The sequence below is a fragment of the Hemiscyllium ocellatum genome, chromosome 9, assembly GCF_020745735.1.
Source record: "Hemiscyllium ocellatum isolate sHemOce1 chromosome 9, sHemOce1.pat.X.cur, whole genome shotgun sequence".
Lineage (NCBI taxonomy): Eukaryota > Metazoa > Chordata > Chondrichthyes > Orectolobiformes > Hemiscylliidae > Hemiscyllium > Hemiscyllium ocellatum.
The window spans coordinates 55,710,638-55,724,324 of NC_083409.1; the positions used below are offsets into that span (position 1 = coordinate 55,710,638).

General features: G+C 39.6%; 1 protein-coding gene across 9 annotated transcripts in view; it reads right to left on the reverse strand.

Moving 5' to 3' along the window:
- The window catches only part of dock7 (dedicator of cytokinesis 7), a 166,290-nt gene that overhangs the window by 34,209 nt on the left and 118,394 nt on the right, over positions 1-13,687 (reverse strand). For 4 of the 9 annotated variants that reach the window (XM_060830360.1, XM_060830359.1, XM_060830356.1 and 1 more), the window contains 6 exons: positions 12,356-12,452; positions 11,528-11,662; positions 9,287-9,439; positions 9,015-9,173; positions 7,952-8,052; positions 4,644-4,836 (listed from right to left, as the gene is read on the reverse strand). In XM_060830360.1, coding sequence (XP_060686343.1) covers positions 4,644-4,836; positions 7,952-8,052; positions 9,015-9,173; positions 9,287-9,439; positions 11,528-11,662; positions 12,356-12,452 — 838 coding nt within the window. Of the gene's footprint in view, positions 1-4,643; positions 4,837-7,951; positions 8,053-9,014; positions 9,174-9,286; positions 9,440-11,527; positions 11,663-12,355; positions 12,471-13,687 lie in introns of those variants that run through there. The other 5 variants (XM_060830358.1, XM_060830357.1, XM_060830354.1 and 2 more) reach the window with 2 other exon arrangements.

Genomic DNA, 13,687 nt, shown 5'->3' on the forward strand with positions numbered 1-13,687 from the left:
TGGGTACATTATGGGCTTTCAAATATGGCCGCGCGCATAAGATACCAGTCTTTTGGCAGCTCTCTACTGTGTGGCAAATCATTCGGGGAATGGCACATGGTAGGATGAAGTGGAAATCAGATGTGCGGGGATCATGAGGCAGGATAGGTAATTAATGTAGCAAAGTTAGTGAGAGAGAGCGAGAGAGAACTCACGAGGACTTGTGGTGAAAAGCCCTACGAAAAACACAATCAAACTTGGACTTCATCTAAAAACAAAGTAAATTCAGTCTATAATTTCGGGTTTCCTGCTATCTTTAATGCAGATTTAATAGGAAATTTGTCTAGATCAGGTCCCACCCATAAAACCAGTTGTGTCACCAGGTCAACAATTCAACTTTCTGCTATACCAGAAAAGCTTAAATTGAAGTTATTGCCTTATTAACACATGTACTCACATACTAAATGCATTTATGTATCTATTGGATGTGGACGGATTCACTGGTTGGACCCATCCCAAAATGCCGTCAAGAAGGTAGTGATGAGCTGTTTTTTTGACCACTGTAGTCCATCTGGTCTAAATAGTCCCACACTGCTGATAGGGAGAGAGCTTCATGATTTTGACCCAGCGACATTGAAGGAACAGTGAAATATTTTCAAGTCAGGATGTGGCTTGTAGGGTAATTTGTAGATGGTGCTGGAAAAGCACAGCCGGTTAAGAAGCAGGAGAGTCGATGTTTCAAGCATACAACTCATCAGGAATGAGGGAATGGCCCAAGGGGACTGAGCGATAAATGGAGGGAGGTGGGGCTGGGGGAAAGGTAGCTAGGAATGCAACAGGTAGATGAAGGTGGGCGTGAAGGTGATAGATCAGAGAGAAGGGTAGAGCAGATAGGTGGGAAGGAAGATGGACATGTAGGACAGTTCAGTAGGGCAGTGCCGAGTTGGAAGGCTGGATCTGGGATAAGGTGGGGGGATGTGAAATGGGGAAACCGGTGAAATCCACATTGATCCCGTGTTGTTGGAGGTTCTGGCATTGAGTGGCTAGAATTTGGCAGTGGAGGAGGCTCAGACCTTGTATGTCCTTGGTGGAGTGGGAGAGGAATTAAAGTGTTCATCCATAGGGTGGTGGAGTTATTTAGTGCATCTGTCCCAAAGATGCTGTTCTCATCCTTCTAGATGCTAGTTGTCACAGGTTTGGAATTTGCTGCCTAAGAAGTCTTGATAAATTTCTTGTGGGTGGTACAAACTGTTTTCTCCCTGATCATTATTTACTCTAAATTTGCTAGGTCTCCCTGATGTCATATTTTGTCAAGTGTGGTCTTGATTTCAAAGGTTTTCATTCTCACCTCCCCTTTCAGCTCTTTTGTCCATGTTTGAATCAAAGCTCCAATCAGTTCATGAGCAAAGTGGCCCCAGCAAAATCCAAAGTTAGCATCCAAGAGGAAGTTATTGCTAAGCAATTTTGGAATACTGCATTCCATCAGGATGTTGTGAAACTTGAAAGGGTTCAGAAAAGATTTACAAGGATGTTGCCAGAGTTGGAGGATTTTAGCTACACTGAGAGGCTGAATACACAAGGACTGTCTTCCCTGGAGCATCAGAGGCTGAGAAGTGACCTTATAGATGTTTATAAAATCATGAGGGGTTTTTAGATTACTTACAATGTGGAAACAGGCCCTTCGGCCCAACAAGTCCACACCGACCCGCCGAAGCGCAACCCACCCATACCCCTACATTTGCCCCTTACCTAACACTATGGGCAATTTAGTATGGCCAATTCACCTGACCCGCACATCTTTGGACTGTGGGAGGAAACCGGAGCACCCGGAGGAAACCCACGCAGACACGGGGAGAACGTGCAAACTCCACACAGTCAGTCGCCTGAGTCGGGAATTGAACCCGGGTCTCAGGCGCTGTGAGGCAGCAGTGCTAACCACTGTGCCACCGTGCCGCCCAATGGATAGGTATGGTATGGAATGGTATGGATAGGATAAATATCCAAGGTCTTTTCCCCAGTGTAGTGAAGTCCAAAATTAGAGGGCATAGGTTTAGGGTGAGATGGGAAGGATTTCAAAGGGACTTAAGAGGATCTTTTTCACGCAGAGGGTGGTGCGTGTATGGAATGAGCTGCCAGAGGAAGTTGTGGAGGCTAGTACAATTACAACATTTAAGAGGCATCTGGATGGTCATATGAATAGGAAGGGTTTCAAGGGATATGGGCCAAATACTAGCAAATGGGACTAGAGTAATTTAGGATATCTGGTCGACGTGGATGATTTGGACCTAAGGATCGGTTTCCACGCTGTACAGCTCTATGACTGAGTGCTGTTTGATTGCAATGATGAGGAACCCTTCCATCATTTTATTGATAGCTGAGAGTAGACTGATGGGGTGGTAATTGACTGGGTTGGATTTGTCCTGCTTTTGTGAACCTGGACATACCTGAGCAATTTTCCACATGGATGTGTAGATGCTACTGTTGTAACTGAACTGGAACAGTTTGGTTAGGACCACAATAAGTTCTGGAGCACATGTCCTCAGTTCTATTGCTGGAATATTGTTAGGGCCTATAGACTTTGCAGTAACCAGTGCCTTCAACTGTTTCTTTATAACATGTTTGATGAAGAAACTAACTCTAGTACAGCAACAAAAATAATAAATGATTGAGTGCACTTTTTGTTAAAGTAGTCATTTTTTAAATGTAGTTATAAACAGAAGGTGGATTCAGAACTTATGAAACGTACAATTTTCATGATCAACCTCTTTTTTGCTGTTTTAATAAAACAACAACTGGTTAGGTACATCACAGAATTTCTTTTAGTTCAAAGAAAGAAGAGAAAAATAAACAACACTTTTTTTATATTGTCCGATGATACTGTTTCATGAAAGAGTTTGCAAGTTTGGTGTCACTTTAGACCTCGAGATGAGCTTCCAAGAAAAAAATCAATGGTATCAGTAAGATTGCTTATTTTTGATTTTGCAACATCCCTGAGTTTTTCTAGTGCTGAACATCTCATCCATGCTTTTGAGACTTGCAATCTTGTCTATTTAGAATCACAGAATTGTTCTGATCCTTGAGGACACCATTCGGCAGATTCTTGTCTCTACATATTTCAACTTAATGTCAATCTCCTGATTTTCCCCATAACACTGTATGTTAGCTCTATTTAAATAATCATCAAAAACACTCTTGAATCGGACCTGACTCCACATTTCCAGGCAGTATTCCACACCCTAATACTTCATTATGTAACATTGCTTTTTTTCACCTGACATTCGCTTCTTCAGCAAACTTTAAAACTGTGCCCTCTGATTTTCGACCCTTTTGAATGGGAATGGATTCTTCCTATCTGCTTTGTCAAATTCATTCATGATTTTGAAAATTTCTATCAAATCTCCTCAGTTTTTCTCCTCTCCAAGGTCCTTATAACTGAAGTCATTCTCGTCAATTTCTTCTGTGAAATCACTTTCCACATTCAACCCCTTGAGACCAACACTTGCATCAATACAGCTTGCATTATCAGCATGTATTATGAAATTGTTCTTCTGTGCTTCATCACTTTAAATAACTGAAAAGGAGAGGTTCAGATGCTGTGTAAATTGGACCCAATCACTCCAGAACATCCTCAACATTGATCCAGAATCTCAGACCATGAACTCTTAACAAAATAGCATGTCCCAACTCACATCTGAAATGCTCTGAATAAAAGTCAGTCACCCAAGACTCTCCCAAAATAGGCCCACAGAACTTAACTGTAAAGTAGAACCATAAAACCAATCTGTCCTCCCTTAAGTAATCCAAACAGATGATTGTTTCATACCGGCTAATGGAAAACAGAAAGCAAAATAATTTTGATAATCAGAAAATGTGAATGAATGATAATGCACGAGGCAAGATTTTAAAAAATGTTAATGCAAGTTTGTAATGAGGGAAGGAAGGCATGTGCAGGAGGGCTCCACATCTGCAGATATTTATTCCTTCTGAGGTAAAACCATCTGCTGTGAGTAATTTCTGTGCAGGGGATGCAGCTTCCTGTATATGAGGTGATATCTGACTGACTCACAACAGAAACGCTCACATTTGGATTTTATCCATTGTTCCAAATAATGTCATATTCGTGAGCATTATTAACAATTTCAACCAGGACCATGCAGCAACCATCAAGTTGAGACCAGGTATTTCTCAATGCTAAAGGGGATGAAAAATCAACAGACGGAAAGGTGCAGAGGACCTTTCTAAAGCAAGAGGAATGTGAATTATGCATAGCCCACTTATCAGGGTGATTCCTTTTGGATTATTCTGAACATATGTATGGAAGTGAAATTTCTCTATTAAGGTTGGATTGCCAGCATTGTATTACAACATCGGTGTCTGTGCTGCTTAGACTAAAGGCATATTACATGCAGGCTGATGATTACAGAGAAGTTGCTGTGCAGAAGCATGGACGTTTGGTCTAAGCTTCTATGCCTTTATTAATTGTCCACAAAAGCCTGCTCCCCCTGAACTTCATCTAACATTGTCTTCAACATACCCTTCTCTTCCTTTCTTTGAATAGGGTTTCCCCTTCAGAGGAAGCAAAAATCATGTTACAATTCCATATTCAATATAATGTACACAAAATAGACAGAAAGGAAATATGTCAGTAACTTACAAACTCCTACCTGAAAAGTTACACATCCTACAGGAAGATACTTGCGATCTTCCAACATACTTAAGTACTCTGCCACTAAAGCTGCTGAATGGACAAGGCACTGTGCTGCTTCTGCACGATTGCTCTTCTCTGAATGTTTTCCAGCCATGTTTTGGAGCCAGGTTAGCCGCAGATCTGGTGATGTTTGGTATCCTTTAGCAATTCTTCGAGGAGCAAATGGAAAACAGAATTACCAATCATTAATAAGCATCCAGTCTGAAATTTAAGTTATTGCCACTACACTGATTTGCCTTTCCTTCTTCTCCCATCCCACCAATGCCCATCCCTAAAGGTTCTTCTTCCTCTCTTGAAGATGTTGCCTCATCTCAACATTTATTGTATCCGTTGCTCCCGATGCGGTCTCCTCTACATTGGGGAGACTGGACGCCTCCTAGTAGAGCGCTTTAGGGAACATCGCTGGGGCACCCGCACCAATCAACCACACCACCCTTTGGCCCAACATTTCAACTCCCCCTCCCACTCTTCTGAGGACATGGAGGTCCTGGGCTTCCTTCACCGCCGCTCCCTCACCACTCGACGCCTGGAGGAAGAACACCTCATCTTCCGCCTCGGAACACTTCAACCCCAGGGCATCAATGTGGACTTCACCAGTTTCCTCATTTCCCATTCCCCCACCCCACCCCAGCTCCAAACTTCCAGCTCAGCACTGTCCCCATGACTTGTCCTACCTGCCTATCTTCCTTTCACCTGCCTATCCATTCTACCCTCCTCTCTGATCTATCACCTTTATCCCTACCCCCACTATACTCTTTGCTATCTTGTCCCGCTCTCCTCCCCAACCTATCGCCTTCATCCCCACCGCCACTCATCTATTGTACTCTATGCTACTTTCTTCCCACCCCCACCCTCCTCTCATTTATCTCTCCACCCGTCAGGCACTCTGCCTGTATTCCTGATGAAGGGCTTTTGCCCGAAACGTCGATTTTCCTGCTCTTGGGTGCTGTCTGAACTGCTGTGCTTTTCCAGCACCACTCTAATCCAGGATCTGGTTTCCAGCATCTGCAGTCATTGTTTTTACCATCTCAACATGCCTCAACAGTGTTATCCACTCTTAGGTATTACATTTCACTTTGCTGCCTAGGTAGCCAGAAATGGTACACGGTTCAACTATGAACAGCATTACAATCTGGTTCATACCTCAATCTACGGACATGAGTATAGGGTTTGGGAGGTCATGTTGCTGTTATACAGGATGGTGGTTAGGCCACTTTTGGAATATTGCATGCAATTCTGGTCTCCTTCCTATCAGAAGGATGTTGTGAAACTTGAAAGAGTTCAGAAAAGATTTACAAGGATGTTGCAGGTTTGGAGGATTTGAGCTTTATAGGGAGAGGCTGAACAGACTGGGACTGTTTTCCCTGGAGCGTCCCAGGCTGAGGGGTGACCTTATAGAGGTTTACAAAATCATGAGGGGAATAGAAAGGATAAAAAGACAAAGTCTTTCCCTTGGGGTGGGGGAGTCCAGAACTAGAGGGCATAGATTAAGGTGAGAGGGGAAAGTTATAAAAGGGATTTAAAGGGCAACATTTTTGCGCAGAGAATGGTGTGTGAATGGAATGAGCTGCCAGAGGAAATGGAGGAGGCTGGTACAATTACTGCATTTAAAAGTGATTTGGAGATGCTGGTGTTGGACTGGGGTGTACAAAATTAAAAATCACGCAACACCAGGTTATAGTCCAACAGGTTTAATTGGAAGCACACTAGCTTTCGGAGCAACGCTCCGTCATCAGGGGACTACCACCTGATAAAGGAGCGCTGCTCCGAAAGCTAGTGTGCTTCCATTAAACCTGAAGCATTTAAAAGGCATGTTCACAGGTATATGAATAGGAAGGGTTTGGAGGGATATGGGCCAAGTGCTGGCAAATGGGACTAGATTAGGTTGGGATATCTGGTTGGCATGGACGAGTTGGACAGAAGGGTCTATTTCTGTGCTGTACTTCTCTAAGATTCTATGTGTAATTTCCATCTGGTCTTCTTTGGTATCAAGCAACATTGGCTAATTTTCTTGTTACCTCTTCTGCTAAGGGCTACAGAAACCAATTATAGCTTTACAATGCCTACCCTTTCTGAGATCAGAGCAAGCACTGTAGCCCTTCTAACTGTCTGACTGATAGTGCATTCTATAATGCTGCACCAGGACTCTCCAGGCTGGTGGTTAGATTAAATTGTTTTACCTATTAGTGAAATCAGCCAAATGAGGCTGGAGTGCTTTTTATTTCAGGTCTCCAAACAATGGCAGTACTTGGTTTTTATCCTACAGCACTTGCTACCCAATGAATTTCTTTTTAATTTTAAAATTGATGAATACTTAGTTTTATCTATTTCTATAGTTTTAATCAGATATGTTGTTTGAATTTTTTATTGGTTATAACACACTATTATCCATTGCACCGTACACAATCCAGCTTAAATTGCAAGAGAATGCTATAAGTATAACTCTGATATTCCCTGGGTTGGAGGCGAAGTTCAGCTGCTACACTTGCCCACCGAGTCAATGTATGGCAGGTTTTACATTTATCATGTGAAGAGTTATATTATGGTAAGGTGAAGTACATCCTGCAGAAAAAAATGCATTATTTCTCTAAACAACATTGGTGATACATTAGTACTTAAACCAAATGACCTTCCTTGATATGGCTCACAGAATTTACAGAATTTATAACTCTAATGTTATATGTTTTTCAAGGTTAAAACGGAAATTTCTTACATGGCCTATTGGGTTTCACTAAAATTCTTGTTTCAACAAAATTAATGCATTGTAGAACCACTAATTTGGAGATTAATTTCTTTTGCTCTGCTGAGTTGCCAATCACAGATATACTGTGGTTGGAGATACAGAAACTAGACTGACATTTTTATATCAAGTTGAAAAGGAAGGGACAGCCAAGCACACTCTGGACACTAGCTTCACAGTTGGAAAGCAAGTAAGAGGTATTTCTGCTGCTTGTGAACAGCTGAAGGCTTGGCTAGATTAGGAGCAAAGAAAGAAAAAAGGCTTGGTATTGTTCCAGATTCTTATGCAATAATCCCACTGAAGTGCTCATTTGACTATCAAGGAGGCAGAATGATGCTCTATGGATCACAATTAAATTGCCTAATGACACTCATGGCCCATGTTTACACTTGGTTACTTGAACAAGATACCGGAAACAAACACTGAATTGGATCTTTGAGTAAAGCAGTGACAAATGGTATGAATTTGGAAGAAAGATAGAAATGACCATGTCCATTTGAGAGGTGAATATTTTCAAGGTATACCTGTACATCAGATCAATGAGCATCTCTGGATCTTCTTGGTGTTCTTTCATTTTCACGGTGTCTGACAGGATCATATGGAGATTGAATACTAGATCCTGGACCTACAGCAAGGTAATAATGAACTCCATTACAATCAACAAATCCATCCGAATTCTAAACACACCCAAATGGAGAACCATTTTCGGAAATTATTGAAATACAGTCCAACCAGGATAAAGAAAACAAACAAACAAAATGACAATTTCAACCAAACCTTTGTCAATCCAGAAGCTGACTCAAAGATGTGTTTACTTTGGTAATAATATTGTGCATGGTAATATGAAAAGAAACTTTAAGAGACTTTAAATCATTTGATGAAGTGGATACATCTTAATTTCAATGTGAGAAATATGACAAATATCTGACTTGATTAAGGGAACATTGTACTAATGAAGATCAGACTTATTCTCTACCATAGCTGATATTCTACAACAACTTCGAAGTGAACCAATTACAAACTGCTTTATGATCAGGTGGATAGAGTGCTATTAATTTTTCTTCACCTTTCTAAGATATTTCTGTTTCTCAGCGGTTCCCCGAAGTGCAAATTCCTGACACTATAAATCTGACATAGTAAAAACTTACATGGGTTGGTGGATAATTTATACAGCAAAAGGGAAACAATTTTGGACTCAAATAAGGAAACCTTTATTAAATTATGAAGTAAGGTATTAAAACCAACTAAGTATAACCACATATCAAAATAGAAAATGCTGGCAAAACCAGTGGGTCTGAAAGCATCTATGGAAAGAGAAGAGGAATTAATGATTTTGATTGGTTACCTTTCAGCATTAGGAGCAGAAAGTTCTCCAATTGTCATGGTCAATGTTTATTCTTTCACCCAACATCATTAAAAACCTGGTCACATATCTCATTTCTATATGTGGGATCTTGCTCTGTGCAAACTGGCTAGCACATTTCCCTACATCACAAAAATGACTCTGTTACAAAAAGTGCTTTAATTTGCCAGAAAGCATTTTGTGATAACCTAAGTTTGGGATAGACACTCTGTAGACATACATACCTGGTCAGGAAAAGTAGTTTCTCTCAGTTCCAAGTCTTCTTCAGCATATGTCAAAATTGTCTTTAAAGATCGCCTAAGGAATTCTTCATTAAAATTCTGGGATGTACCAACCAGCGAGGAAAGTGACATAGTTACTTGCATCTTCACTCTTGCAAAATTCTGTAAGCAATACAACATTTTTTTTTTCAAAATGTCAATGGTATAGTTTATAAACATAAAGTATAAGAAATGCATTATTCTTTGAGGGAAAATGTGGTTCAAACATTGCTTACATTGCCAATCTCGAAATTTTGTCTCATTAGGAGATAGAGTGAGGCACTTGCATGTGCTCGGATTGTGCCAATACTGCTGCTGCAGTGTCGTAAAAGCCTTAGGCACAGATCAGCACACAGTTCAGTTTCTTCTTCAAAAAGGAGTTCAGGAAACTGTAACAACAGGAAGAAAATTTAACCATTTTTGAACTGGTTTTGATCTCCCCTACCCTATGGAAAGCACCTTTGCTATTCACCTTATCTATGCCCTCATGATTTTATAAACTTCTATAAGGTCACCCCTCAATCTCCCTAGTACGATTTTACCTTTAAAGAAGTTTCTTGACGAGGTATTAAATTGTAAAAGAAAGGGTACAAACACATTTTAAACATTGATGCAGTCATACAAGTTCTTAAAACTTAACAAAGATGATTCACTGTATGTACCAACAAGCCAATGCTGAGTAGCTGTAGTGACCAAATCTAATCTATTGCTATTAAAATCCTAAATGCGAGAGGGTAACAGATTTCCTCAACCCGAAAGAAGGAAAAAAGGGGAAATCCACTTTTGAACTCCCCATTTTAAATGATCCCTCTCTAACACGTATTTATAAAATAAATTCACAGGATGTGGACATCACTAGCTGTGCCACCATCTACTGCTCATCACTAATTAACACTGAGAAGGTGACGGTGAGCTGCTTCCTTGAAATGCTGCAGTCCATATGGTACAGGGATAACCACAGTGACGTGAGGGAAAGACTTTCAGAATCCTGACCCAGCAACAGTGAAGGAATGACAATATACTTACAGATTAATTAGAATGAAAATATCAGTAAAGCAAGAAGGAAGATCGAGAAGAAATCTTTGAGTTAACAGAAGAGGTTACACATTGATTATGAGATATATTGAAATGAAGTGGGCATCTGGAACATAATGCATCTATCCTATTCCTAAGAATTTCTACATTCACAATTATTGAAATGTACCCAAGCATTGAATAAACAAACACAACAATTTGACCATTAATTTGCCAAAATTAGAATAGCTACTTTAAGCACAGACATATCCTAAAATGTGTTAAATGCCTTTGCCAGGACAAACAAGTTACCTTGACCACACATTGACTGTCAATCACAAAACAATGGATGGAATCTTTCTATCCCAAAAAGCTGAGGAGAACGTAGTCTGAGGGAACATAATCAGACAGGTTGGGATCGGGGAGGACCTACCTTACCTTCCCACTATCATCACAGGAATAAAGTTCTAGCTGGAAAATCTTCTCACACCGTCACCAACTGAGACCTTTAAATGATTAATTGAAGAAAACTTAAAGGCCCCTTTACACAATCAACTGCCTTCCTTACATTCAAATGATGATGTGAGCCTGCCAGATTGGGGTGAGGAGTCTCAATTTGTCTCAATCTGAGGATGATAGAAGGTATAGATAGGGGCTGGGGGTCAGCCAATGAAAACCAAATTTTGCCTTGCTTTCGACATCCCCAACTGCTCTCTAATCTCAAGCCACAGCCAACAAAGAGGCGTGTCAGCTATTCCTGGGTTTCTACATTGCTATGCTAACAGCAGTCGTGGCCGCTGATGTGGTATTGCTGCAGCTCCCAGCGGCTGCCAACCTCTCATTGGTCAGCAGCTTCATGCAAGGCAGGACATCGCTGTCCTAGGAAGAGATCCTAATTAAAACCCAGCGGGTGACCATTTAAGTGCCTGATAGGCTTTCATGTTGGGGTGGAATTTTGACTTGTTTTGTTCCCATCTTCATCAAAGCTTTTACATTTCATTTAAACATTGCAGTTGTACTATATAATATGAACTGTTAGCATTTCATCAGAACTATTCCTGATGATGGTTTGGGTTTCCAATTTCAAGATTGCTGAGCAAATAGATACCACTAGACCTGGGATCCAGTGCTACAACCCTCTCTGTCCCATGTTCTCAAATGAGAGAATGCAGGGGAATGACTTTGTCTTATCACAGCTTCAGTAGATTTAATGAGAAAATTTCAAAGAACACAACCTCTTAAAATGATCAATGATTTTTCTACATTCCTGCAAGGAATGGCACAATGCCCACTCAGTAATAGCGTGGACTGGTGCAAGTAAAACAAGTTCAACATGAATTGCAAACAAAAATAAATTTATGCCCTTAATTTAATTTGCTGCAGTGTGCTCGAGTAGAATGTGGTTTGGTGTGTGATCTTCAACAAAAAATTCTAACAATTACCTATAATACCATAACACCTACCTTAGATACCAAGGCTCTCTGGGTGGCAAAACAATGTTGTAGGTAAAGTGCACTCTGATTACATGCCATAGTGTGTAGAAGAACCTTCAAGACCCCTCCCAGCACACTCTCTTTGGATTCTGTCACGGAAACAGTCTGAACATGTAGATGGTAAAGATTAAAAATAAATAATTATTATGTATTTAACAAGATTCTGTTACAATTTTGTAAACTTAAATCCTTTTTTAAAATAGTGTACTCATTAATAAAAGGATCCTATTGCAGGCAATCAGGATATATCATGAATGCTTAGATGCGAACTATCACATTAGTTAGGTATAAAGATGTCCCAACACAAGCCCAATTACCATCCCAGGAAAGGGACAGTACTAAATGATGCAGATCGCTTTACTCTGCCCAGACTTCCAAAGCTCAAAGTTCATCCTCTTTAGCAACAGAATGTAACCCATTTATCAGAAGCTATTTGTGGTGCATCAAAGAGATTTCCATTTTTCTCCCAGTACGAGGGACATTTAAGACTCTGTGTTTATGCAAGTTAAGAAATAGGTTGCAATTATCCTAATTCCATTTCACACAGGACCCTTACGACTGACAGAGATTACTTTCAACTTATAAATCTGGGCTGAATTTGAACATGCACAATACTGACCTTAGCATTATGTCAACCTAATTACATGAAACCTAAGTCAGTGAGTTAATTTACAGGATCAAATGAATGAAAAGATGTCAAAAATCAAATATGATAGCGTGCTGACAGTGGAAAACTTTTAAGTTCCCACAGATACTTCACCATCACAGTCTTTTGGCAGCTATTTATTGATCTCTTACCTGAACAATTATTTCCAAAGTGTCCAAAATAATAAGGTTTGCCTCGGTTGCAAGGTTACCATCAATCAGTGCCTCATGTTCCAACTCAGCCCTTGATCTGTCACATATAAAGATCCTGTCAGAAAAGGTTCAGATTCTTGCTTTAGATGTTTAACTGTTATAATTTTTTAACATTTATGGTTAAGAATGCAGACTAAATCAATCTATAAGATTAACAAGTTGTATATATTTATTTTATATTTTGTGTGTTAGAAAGTAGTCTTTGAAACCAATTTCATTCTGTTTTGCTTTCTATTTCCTTTACTATACTCTTCCAGACTTACTCTAGTTCTATGGAATAATGCAGGATAAACTCCAGCGCCTAACGAAATGTGTGAACCTAGACAGTGAGAGTGGAAAGACTATTCTATGAGGGCAGAAGCTAAGACAGGCATATTCTTGATTTTTTTGTTTCACAGAACACACTAGGAAACAACTTAAAACAAGAACAATGATTAATGTTCCTTTCTTAATTTATGATTTGATGTTTAAAAATAGGTTCCAAGTACTTTTTTGATTGCATTTAGTTGACTAACTCCAGGTTTAAACAGGGGAGTTCACTGATATATATAGCTCAGATTAGAGTGCACTTATACACAGCCATAAGAAGAGGTGAAAAATATGTATTTTAATTTGCACAGTTAATCACAGATCCAGCACAATATCATTGGGAGAACAAAAAGAGAAATATAATCTGGAGACAAGGAAGAAAATTACTTTTTCTACAGTAGATGGAGCTTCATTTCTGAAACAGTCAATGCATACAATTTTCCCTGAATCAAACTACACAAAGTTTACAACTGAACATCATCTCTGTTTTTTTGATAAATATATTGTTCAATATTCAGTTTCTGAAAAATATATTTCTATTATCTTAAGTTTTTATTAACTACCAGGAGGATAATGATTGTCCCAAAGCACAAGGATGGCAGCTTCAATGTTTTGACTTGATTACAAGGTTCCTTTTAGATTCAGCATAAATTAGGCTTTATTGTGGATTCAATTTAAAGACAATATTTAAATAGAATTCACTTACTGTTTCCTTGAGAAAACAATAAAAAAAATTCAAATCACATGACTGTGCCTTTATTCTGATCCCACACCACACCTGTACTTATCCTACATTTTGCATTTGGAAAAGCCATGTTTCCAATGCAATGATAAAAGTACCTACTAAATCACCTCAGCCTTTTCCAGTTTTTCTAAATTGCGAAACACTATATTGAGGACAAGTTCATGCTCAAAAAAGATGGTTTAAAAAAAGCCAAATAAAATTCAGCCAATTAGCTTTAA